Source organism: Helianthus annuus, chromosome 10 (genome assembly GCF_002127325.2).
Source record: "Helianthus annuus cultivar XRQ/B chromosome 10, HanXRQr2.0-SUNRISE, whole genome shotgun sequence".
NCBI lineage: Eukaryota > Viridiplantae > Streptophyta > Magnoliopsida > Asterales > Asteraceae > Helianthus > Helianthus annuus.
In genome coordinates, this window is record NC_035442.2 from 181,096,607 (window position 1) to 181,108,265 (window position 11,659).

Consider the following 11,659-nt stretch of genomic DNA (forward strand, 5'->3'; position numbering starts at 1 on the left):
ACTATGGGTTACATCCTACCTTTTATACTCCTTTCAATTTTAAATTAAAATTCAATGTTTCATTTAGAACCACATAATTATAAAAATCGTTCTTTTGCAGGTGAATTCGTTTTTTTAAAAAAAGAGTTAAATGCATTTTAGACCCTGTGGTTTGGGCCATTTTGCCAGTTTAGTCCAAAGGTTTCATTTTTAACCTGTGGGTCCAAAAAGGTTTCACAGTTGCCATTTTAGTCCACTTGGTTAACTTCATCCATTTTTTCTGTTAACGAGAATGTCAATTCGGTCATTTTGTATGTAATTCTGTCAACTAAAAGGGCAATTCAACCATATAAAATGACCGAATTGGCCTTCTCGTTATCAGAAAAAATGGATGAAGTTAACCCAGTGAACTAAAATGGCAACTGTGAAACCTTTTTGGACACACAGGTTAAAAATAAAACCTTTGAACTAAACTGGTAAAATGGCCCAAACCACAAGGACTAAAATGACATTTAACACTTAAAAAAAAAGTTTTAATTAAGAGTATTAGTTAAATAACAGAAAATTCATGTTATGAATTAAAAATAAGAAGTAAAGGAAAAATATCGCAAGTTGAAACCTATGGCATGCAGGTATCTCTGTTTTCATAATTAATTGGATGCAAAACAAACACTTGCACTTATTTAATTAGTAAGTGGAAGAAATAATAGATAAACAAATAGCTAGTTATGATGTTTAATAGTCGGTCAAATAGAAAGTCCTCTTAACTGTGGTCTGACCATACATACAACAGGAGAACCACGGTTGGTGTTTTCCACCGTTGTTTTTCTTTTTATATTAAAATTAAAGGTATACATGGATATCATACAATTGATTAATACATACTTTTTGCTATTCGTTGCAAGTTGCAACACTAATTTATTTTTTTAATCGCATGCCGTAGTTTTAAATAGTGGTTTTAATCATTTGAATCTAAAATCAAAAAGTTTAATATCCCGAGTCTCTAATTGCTTATTTTATAATGTTTTAAGTCTAATTTTTAACACTTATACTTTTGATTTGAACTCAAGTAGTTAAAATTACTAAAACACAAAGACTCAAAATGTTATAATGAACGGTTAAAGACTCACAGCGTTAAACTTTCTGATTTTAGCCTTTTTTAAGTGGTCAAGACCACTAAAACAACATAACGTAATTTATTCTTTTGTTTATGCTGTATTAAATTAAAAATGAAACAGGGAAAAAAGGACACTTGTTGGTAGAAATAGGGGTACAAGTAATAGCCAGGGAGCCCACAAATTCCAAAAACCATGTGCACATCCAAAACCATGAGCAGTATACAAAATCCGGTTTTGCATGAATATTGTTTAATAATTAATAAAATTTTAATTTAATTTCCACATGTTCAAACTTCTATGCCATGTGGACGCTTCCACCAATCCTATGAGCTTAAACACGTCAATACCCAACAAAATTAAAACCTCGCATCAACTTACACCAAAAAGCTCACAGCATATTGTTTCTGAAATACGAATTCATGCAAACCTCCGTGACAGACAGGTTAATTACGTGTTGGTTTAATTCTGAAATATAAACAAGATGTTAAGCTTTTTATATATAGACTGAGTAGTACGTGTGACAGCAATATACAACAATATTATATAGACTGAAGGCGACATTTTTCTTTACACAAATTCATCCATTTCACTGAACAATGCATTAGTAATGAGTTGGTACCAACGGAGACATTCCACATTCAAATTATAAGCTAAGTAGAGTTCAAATGTAAAATTACCGATCTATTATCACAAGTTGTTTTTTTTTTCAATATAACTTTAGCCAACATAAACAAATCAATAAATATTTGTGGTGCTTGTTGTTGATTGGGGGAATTTTGATAAACTATTTTGGGTTTTATATATGTTGTTTAACAAAGAGGTTCAACTTTGTTAATTTTCCTTTGTGTTTAAATTTATTGGTTAAGAAGGTGATGCCGTAACCATAGATTGCATGATTGATTCTTTCAAGTGAAGCAACTATCAAGTGGGGAAAAGTGAATGAACGTGAATTGTTATTACATGTAATACAAATCTTCCTTTTTTAGTGTTTTTTTTTAACTCTTGATATAAACTAGGTTATATGCTCACGCGTTGCGGTGGTATATTACTTATAATAAAGCGTTAAAAAGACTATTTTGCTCTTCATTAAAGTGATCAAACCTTCGGGACCATTTTGGCAGTTTACTCTTTTTAATATTATGAAATTACTAAAACTAGCAATAAGACCCTCATGCGTTGCGGCGCGGGTACATCGCAACATTGAATGGATTGGTCCAAACGTTATCTAATGCGTTAACCATATGAAAACGTGCATTTAGACATATTATAGAAAACGTAACGGGTATAACGGAAAAGCAAACACGTATAATTAAAAGAGAATAATTAGAACTTTTGAAAACAAGAGAAAAAAGAAAAAGAAACCACAATTTGACTCCACTCGTTTTGAAACAAAATTAACGAAAAATTCATAAAATAAACACAAAAACGTATTAAATTTGATCTCACTCATTTCCCAAAAAAAGTTTACGTTAAAACATACAAAAACTTGAATTTATACTGAAACGTACATAAAAGTAAGCACGTAAAAAATGTTTTTTTGACAAAAAGTATTATATTTGATTTGACTCGTTTCCAGAAAAAAGTTTATGACAAATAGAGCAAATCGAATTCATACTAACACGTAAATAAAAATATGCACGTAAAAATAGTTTTTTTTAAGAGCATGTTTGGCTAAGCTTTTTGAATCAACTTATTGACTTATTGGCTTTTTTAAAAAGCCAATAAGTCAAAATATTGTTTGGCTAATTGAAAAGTCCATTTCAAAACAACTTTTCAATAGAGAGAAAAAGTCATTTTAGAAAAGTTAGAAATTTGTGACTTTTTAGAGATTTTCAACACAATTACAAATTTACCCCCTACCAAACAACTTTTTTACCCCCTACCAAACAACTTTTCAATATGAAGAATGTCCTTTTTAGTAATTTTAGTTTTTCTCACCTAATAAGCTAATTCAAACACTTTTTTTAAAAACTCCTTTTCAAAAAGTCATAAGTCAATAAGTCCTTTTCCCAAAAGTCCTTTTTGAGTTAAATAAGCTTAGCCAAACATGCCCTAAGTAAAAGAAGTATAGGGGTAAACTCGAAACAAAATATTTTTAGTAAAAAATTTAATAGGTTAAAAACGTTTGTACAATCGCCAAGTAGCCCCAATGCCACACCACAAACAACATAAGAGCTCGTAAAAAAAAATAACACTGAACGAAAAACAGACGTAAAATCACTGAATCATGCACACCTGTTGGGACGTGTTAGTGCGAAAAAATTAGACCAAAATGTAAAATGTAGAAACAAAAAAACTAAGTCGATTTAGGACCCCACGCATTGGAACGAACTTGTCAAACATAGAATAATTAACGCGTTGCGACTAGGGGTGTAAACGAGCCGAGTCCGAGCCCAACTAGGCTCGAGCTCGGCTCGTAATGTATTTATGAAGCTCGAGCTCGAGCTCGGCTCGGTTCGAGCCTACTTCTCTGAGCTCGAGCTCGGCTCGCGAGTAAAACCCAAAGCTCGAGCTCGGCTCGAGCTATTTCGAGAACAATCTCAAATGAGCTAAAAGCTCGGCTCGAGCTCATTTCAACAGCGATTAAGTGAGCCAAAGCTCGGCTCGAGCTCGGCTCACCAATGTTATCATCATCATTATTATATTATATATATATAAAAAACTAAAATTTTGTTTAGGTTCGTTTGGGCTAGCTCGCGAGCCTAAACGAGCTTTGTATTTCAGGCTCGAGCTCGGGCTCGATAACTAAACGAGCTCTATTTCAGGCTCGAGCTCGGGCTCGTTAAGGCTCGACTCGTTCGAGCTTTTAACCGAGCCGATCATGAGTAGCTCTCGAGCCTCTGGGCTTGTTTACACCCCTAGTTGCGACGGGCCTGTAAAATGGGAAAAACATACAAAAAAACGTTCAACCACATACACACGTTGCGGCATGTTGACTCGCATTATTTCGAACGAAACGTAAAACGAAAAACTTGCAAAAGATGAAAATTATAGAGGACCAAAGTTGAAAATAAAGTGTTAGGGTTAAATTGCAAAACATGAAAAACTTTAGGTTAAAAGCTAAAAAATCAAAGAGGTTAAAATGAAAAGATAAAAACCTTTGGATGAAAAATCAACTTTTTTTTTTAAATACCCCTCATGCATATGGCACAACAGCATAAAGCAACAAAATGTCGCTTATTTATAATATGAAAATACCTCTTGACCTAATAGTCAAACTAACAAAATTTTAACGGAGGGACCCAAAGCGTAGAGCTTTTCAAACAGAGGCTCAGATATCCAAAAATTTTCTACAAGGACTAGATGTAATGCCGCCCCCAAACCTCAGGGACCCACATCACACGTTATTCTAATTTTTTTTCTCAAAGCATGCTTGAAGAGTAATAATATATATAATAACGGAAGGTTTATTGAGAAACACTGAAAAAGTGGGGAACCGGAAAACACTATTAAAAATACAACTTAACATGTTAAAAATCAACTTTTTCTATTTTTTTTTTGACGCTTTTCCTTATAAATACATGTAGAAACGTTTTTAATAAAAAATAGAAAACTAAAAAATATTAAAAAAATGTTTAAAATACAGTTTAAAAAAATATACCTTATAAAATTAACTTAACGTGTTAAAAATATTTTTTTTAATTTTTTTCAACGCTTTTTCTTTTAAAAATGGGTAGAAACTATTCCAATAAAAAATCATTTTGGTAAGAAAAATTAAGCCTTTTTTAACTGTTTTTTTTATATTTTTAGTTTTTAATTTTTTTATTAAAAGTGTTTCTACAACTATTTATAAAAGAAAGCGAAAAAATTTTAAAAAAATTAATTTTAACATGTTAAGTTAATTTTTTAAGAGTGTTCTCCGGTTTCCCATTTTTTTAGTGTTTCCCAATGAATTTCAGACTATCTATATATAATGATTTTAAAAAATTCTGTTTTGGTAAACTATGACATTTTATAAACTTAGAGAATGATATATGAATTTCCTTCTAAATTTTAAACCTAATTTGTAAACATAATGATATATTTTTTTATGTTTATTTTTATTTATCCTAATGTGGTCCTTACTAAAAAGGAACGAAAAAAAGCCTTGTGATCACAATGAATGAGAAAATGGAAATAGAACATATCAACATCATTTAAATAGCCCAAAAGACACTCTAATCACCATTTAATATCTTAACAATACGAGTAAAAGTCTTTTATCTTTTAAAAGATAGCTACATTTATGTTGGAAAAAGTATTATAAACTCTCGCTAGAGGTTTTTTCTCCTCGTCATTCTGTGAGTACTTTTACTTTAACGGATTTAAAAGATAATCATCGACTTTGTGTCTTTTTTAACCGATAATGATATCCTGATGGTGAGATATAAAAATAAAAATGATACTTTAAATATTAATTTAATAAAAAGGCCACTAATCAAGGGAGGGGAGGGTGGGGGTGGGGACGATACCTAAATAAGTGGTTACAACCTTTATCACGCTTAAAAACCAAGGTTCCTTATCCAAATCCCTCCATATTGTAATTTGGTGACATGTACCTCACCGTGCCCCATAAATCATTTATGCTTAAAACAATCAGTTAATTGGTTATTTATAACAAAGTAGGTTATAGACATCTGGATTAGGCTCAAAATAAATAAATAAATAAATAAATAAGAAAGGTAAGAAGGATCTTAATCTATTTTGAATTTCTAAAATAAAACACTATAAAAAACAAGATTGAAAGATTGAATGTAAATGGTATTTACAATGTTATGGTGTCTTATATACGTTCATGATGTTTTACTATAAAACACAACGCCTTGAATCACTAGACAATTAAAACAACATAGACAAAATACCATGAACTAAAACATCTGATCGAAACGTGATTTTTTTTCTCTATATAAGGGCATGTTTGGCTAAGCCTTTTGAAACAACTTATCGACTTATTGAATTTTTGAAAAGTCATAAGCTCCAAAATGATGTTTGGCAATGAGGGGTGTATGCGAGGAGAAAAAACCAATAAGTCAATAAGTCACTCCACACTGAGTTTTCCAAAAAGCTAATATGTTGTTTCAAAAAGCTTAGCCAAACATGCCATAAGTATAACAATATGGTACTCATATTAAAGATAAAAAAAATACTCGTTATTATGGTGTATTTTTTTTTTTAAATAAAGTTACGTATAAAAAGTTATTGACGTTTAAAAAAGACGGTGAGAACTTACATGTACATCGCATGAGTGTTTTTAAATTTTATCTTTAAATTGCCATTTTAGTCCCTGAGTTTTGTCTAAATTTGCCATTTTAGTCCAAATAGTTTTTTTTTGCCTCTGGGTCCCTGACTTTTACATTTTGTTGCCATTTTGATCATTTTGTTTAACTCCATCCAAAAACCCAGTTTGTAACAGGGGTATTTTGGGGATTTCCTTAAAAAATGTTTTCAGTTGCCATTTTGATCCAATTCCAAAAAATCAAAAAAATTTCAAAAAATCAAAAAAATTAAAAAAAATCGAAAAAAATCAAAAAAAATCATAAAAATTCTAAAAAATTCAAAAAAAATCTAAAAATAAAAAAAATTCTAAAAAATCATAAAATTCTAAAAAATCCAAAAATCATTAAATGTTTCGGCACGAACCGTTTCGACCCGTACCGTTTCGAGCCGAACCGTTTCGACGCGAAGGGTTTCTACCCGTACCGTTTCGACGCGAACCGTTTCGAACCGAACCGTTTCGACCCATACCGTATCGAATCGAACCGTTTCGACGCGAACCGTTTCGAGCCCGTACCGTATCGAAACGGTTTGCTTCGAAACGGTTCGGTTCGATACGGTACGAGTCGAAACGGTTCGGTTCGAAACGGTTCGCGTCGAAACGGTACGGGTCGAAACGCTTCGCGTCGAAACGCTTCGCGTCGAAACACTTCGGGTTCGAAACGGTACCGGTCGAAACGGTTCGTGTCGAAACAGTCGAGCTCGAAACGGTTCGCGTCGAAACGGTTCGGTTCGATACGGTACGAGTCGAAACGGTAGAGTTCGAAACGGTTCGCGTCGAAACGGTACGGTTCGATACGGTACGGGTTCGAAACGGTTCGCGTCGAAACGGTTTGGTTCGATACGGTACGGGTCGAAACGGTTCGGTTCGAAATGGTACGGGTTCGAAACGGTTCGGTTCGATACGGTACGGGTCGAAACGGTACGGGTCGAAACGGTTCGGTTCGATACGGTACGGGTTGAAACGGTTCGGTTCGATACGGTACGGGTCGAAGCGGTTCGTGCCGAAACATTTAATGATTTTTGGATTTTTTATAATTTTTTTGATTTTTTGGAATTTTTATGATTTTTTAGATTTTTTTTTATTTTTTTATTTTTAGATTTTTTAGAATTTTTTAGAATTTTTATGATTTTTTTTATTTTTAGATTTATTTTTATTTTTTATTATTTTTTTGATTTTTTGGAATCTTTTTGGAATTGGATCAAAATGGCAACTGAAAACATTTTTTAAGGAAATCCCCAAAATACCCCTGTTACAAACTGGGTTTTTGGATGGAGTTAGACAAAATGATCAAAATGGCAACAAAATGTAAAAGTCAGGGACCCAGAGGCAAAAAAAAACTATTTGGACTAAAATGGCAAATTTGAACAAAACTCAGGGACTAAAATGGCAATTTACTCTTTTTTTTATTATATTACTTAATTGTCCTTTTACTAATAAATTAAATAATACTATGTATTCTCATCATGTTCTTTTTTATTGTTCTCACAAATTTCATTTTTTTACTGGAACATAAAAACCCATGTAGTACTAAGTTATATAATCATGTAGCTAGTTATATACAAGGATAATCATGTAATGTAGCAGCATAATATAAAATTTACGTTAAAAAGAAGTCTGTTATATTTTCTTGAATATGTTCTCCATATTATAAGATTTCACTTTTCTTCTCTGATTTGATTTCAAATTCATGTTTAAGGTACAAGAAAAAATACCTTGAAAGCTACAGTGTTGTTTGACCATTCAATTAGTGAAGTTTTCTGAGTTGTGTTTTGTTTCTACTTCTTAATGACCAGAGTGTGACAACCATAATTGTTATCTGTGGATGTTGAAATATATAATAAATGTATTAACAGAACAAGTTTTTTGGTTGTCTAGTTAAACCGTTTTAGGGTTAAAATGTTGAAGAATCTGGACTGATGATGGCTAAATCTGGATTGAGAAAAGGATTAATAGCCCGAGGGTTCAGAACAAAACGAACCCAGATTGATCGTGCGTGCATCTTTATCAAAATCATCTAGGTCTATCCGCTTGCAAATCATCAGTTACAGTTCTGATTCTTTAGTTTTTATACAAAGGAATCTGCATTTTATTAATGGCGGTGCAATGCCTTTAAGACGGTAGAAGAATATGCATAACGACCTCAATGTCAAGCTGCATTCGGTGCAATGCCTTTAAGATAGTAGAGGAATATGCAAAACGACCACAATGTCAAAAGCTGCATTTCGATTTGGTTGCAAGACAAGAAAGCATAAAAAAACCAAAAGATTACCAATGAGCCCCTAAAGATCAACAAGATACAGGCCAAACAAAATATGCAAAACGACCCCGAGGACAATGCTGAAGATGAATCTAACACAAATAACATCTTTGCATAAAGCAAACCAGGCAGAATATAGAAAAAAATCCATTTAACATAAAAAAGACGCTAACCAAGAAGAGGGAAAATACGAGTAATACGATCCAACGGGATGCTGTTGGCACTACTTGCCTTCCTCAGCTCAGGATGATTGAACTCATTCCTAGGCAGTGACACAAGTTCGCCTTTGCCTTCCACAATCCAACCGTGCTGCTCAATAAACTTATCCAAAGACACCCCCTCAATATTAATTGCCTGTAATGTTGTTACCCACTTAGTCTCCAGCTCAAAAGTATAAAGAATGAATTACGAGAACAAATACCTCAGCAACAACAGATCTTGGGACATTTTGGTACGTCAGAGACAGAACGTGAACAGCGTATTCTTGAATTGCTTGCTCAAACCCTGAATTAAAACACAAACTCTTTTTTTTTTATCATACAAATTTCAGATTTGACTAAAAACAATGACACAGATAAATTCACACATGGTGAGCTTCTTATCATTAAAAAAGCAAATGCCTACATACCTGGCACAACTTCAAGAATATGGCGGTTTTTGGCTGCTTCATCCCAAAACTGACGAAATTTAGCAGTCTGCATACCAAAGCAAATGGTAGACCATTTCAATGCTAAATTTATAGGTCTTATTCCAGTGCAGATAGTTCTACAAACTTGAGATGTATATATGTTTTTAAATGTTTTCAAAAACTAGATAAAATTCACTTGTCATTATGTTTTGATGTCTCACTAAAGAGAAAATTATACCTCCAAATAGTGGGAGAGAACTATAAGAGTCTTGAACTGTTCATCCATTTGCTGACAATTGTAAAAGAAACATGTAACAACTTATAAATGTTACCTCAACATTTAGTCAGTCAAAAGAATACATGACGATTATAGAATGTACCACTCTCTCTGGGATTAAAAAGAGACATAAGCTGAAATCTGGAGCAGGCATTGCCATAAGAGCCTACATAATAAAGGTACAATATGTGAGATAAAACACTTGTGCATGGGAGAATGCTAGATGAGTTGTCTCATATAAGCTTCCAATTGTCATGTATGGGAATCGTTGTGCATTGTCAGATGCTACTTTCAGCTAGTGTTTAGAAGAAAGCAAGATTCATCATCTTGGATTGGATACCACATAATAAAATGACCAAATTCAAACCTTTATCAAAATGTGAGCTACGATCTGAGTGCTCATCCTCTCTGGCTCAAACTGTGTAAGATACAGAAAAACACATTTAAATAATGCAATGCCAACAAGATTTCATGACAAGTACAAATTAGAATAACCTGATACAAGCGAAGAAGACAAAGATTTGCATCTAAACTGTACGTCTGCAATGAAACCTGAATTTAACCACAAAATATGTAGGTGAGACACAAACTGAATAAAGCGCACATGGAATATTACTTTAGCAGAGCAAGACTTATCAAACGGTGAATATTACTTTAGCAGAGCAAGACTTATTAAACGGTGACCAGCAAGCAAGCAAGCAGATATACCAAACTAATTTTCAAAGAGACCATCAGAATTCCAAACTATAAGTAGCACTCCATTGTAAAGTTGATTTTAGAAAAATACTAGTCTTTTTATAATTCTCATTTGTTTCTATCATGTACCCAAATAAAACTTGTATATAAAAATAAACTCTATACATTATTTGTAACCTATATATATATAGTCACTAACAAAAAGCTTTAAAGTAATGGCCTCTTGCCTCCTCCCTAGACTAGATGTGTGCTTTCTATACAACCCTCACCATGTTGTTGATCATATAGTTTACAATTTGAACTCCTAGTTAATATTTACTATGTCCGTAATCCTTTATAGGCTGTGCAGAAAATGAGTTAGCAGCTTGTTAATACTCTGGTGAGTGTTTGGGATAGGCAGGGCAGTTATATGTATGAATGAAACAAGCATTGATGTTATTTCCATCTAATTCTTTTCTAAAAGGGACTAACTAGGGTTTGTTTGGACTAAGTTAGGGGGGGATGTTGTGTTGATCTATAATCAACATATGATATGCCTGTGTGGTGTGGTGTGGTAGTACCTGTTCGTTGACGTAATTTTCAAGATCTGGGAGGATGTCAGGATTGTAGGGATTGACAGCAACGAGTTGCTCCACGGTGTATGACATTTGAGATTGCTCCCTTCCCATCTTCCCTTCCTTTCCTTTCCTTTCAACCGGAGGACGCTTTTTTCTTTCTTTCTTTCAGCACTAGAAGATGAAGATGAAGGCGGCGACGGTATCTATTTAGGGTTGGACTTCTTAATGGGCCACATCTTATCTTACTACTGGACTACACCTATATCCATCTTCCCTTACACTACTACCAGTATTTACTTTTCACGAATCATGTGAACCCGCCTTAACGTAAATTATCTAGTAAACGAGCCAAGCTTATGTTTATGAGTAGAGCCCGAACCTAAAAATAAGCTTGTTTAGTAAATGAGCTCGTGCTTCATTTATCGAGCTCGCGAGCCTAAATAAACCTATTATTTATATCATTTTTATTGGTAGTTGGTAAATGAGTTGTGTTCTAGTGTTTTATTTTGTGGAGATTTATGCAATGACTATAAGGGATTGGTCTTTGTGGGTCAAGTTTGCTTGAAATTTGAATTTTATGTCAATTTTACGGTGTCTTTGTCATCTAAGCCTAACTACTCTTGTGACATGAGATGGAAATATGTGACACCCGACTATTTTGAGTCTGTACCGTACTACAGAGAATTGGTGATCTGTTTGATCAATTACAAGGATCTGTACCGTACTAACTATCAAGAATCGGTACCCACTACCGAGAATTGGTGATTTATTTGATCAATTGCAAGGATCCGGCTACTACTCGAAGATTGATTTGCGTTCAGGCTATCACGAGTTAAAGATTGCTGATGAAGATGTTTCGAATACTGCTTTTAGAACACGTTAAGGCCATT

The 11,659-nt window shown here is 33.4% G+C and overlaps 1 protein-coding gene across 1 annotated transcript; it reads right to left on the bottom strand.

The window, feature by feature from the left end:
* Positions 1-8,560: 8,560 nt before the first annotated feature.
* LOC110887012 (eukaryotic translation initiation factor 3 subunit K) lies at positions 8,561-11,032 on the bottom strand. Its single transcript, XM_022134913.2, has 8 exons — positions 10,773-11,032; positions 10,012-10,068; positions 9,884-9,934; positions 9,620-9,682; positions 9,478-9,528; positions 9,240-9,306; positions 9,033-9,115; positions 8,561-8,965 (listed from the first exon to the last, which is right to left on the bottom strand). The coding sequence occupies exons 1-8, from the start codon at positions 10,878-10,880 to the stop codon at positions 8,780-8,782; spliced, it is 666 nt and encodes a 221-aa protein (XP_021990605.1). The 5' UTR covers positions 10,881-11,032; the 3' UTR covers positions 8,561-8,779.
* Positions 11,033-11,659: the final 627 nt, after the last annotated feature.

What these genes read in the sequence shown, in the direction of transcription:
- LOC110887012 (XM_022134913.2), bottom strand. Translation starts at nt 10,880, where the DNA reads ATGGGAAGGGAGCAATCTCAAATGTCATACACCGTGGAGCAACTCGTT. An exon ending in AAAATTACGTCAACGAACAG is followed by an intron (nt 10,069 to 10,772) that starts GTACTACCACAC and finishes GGTTAAATTCAG; the next exon opens with GTTTCATTGCAGACGTACAG. An exon ending in TATTCTTGAAGTTGTGCCAG is followed by an intron (nt 9,116 to 9,239) that starts GTATGTAGGCAT and finishes GTTTTAATTCAG; the next exon opens with GGTTTGAGCAAGCAATTCAA.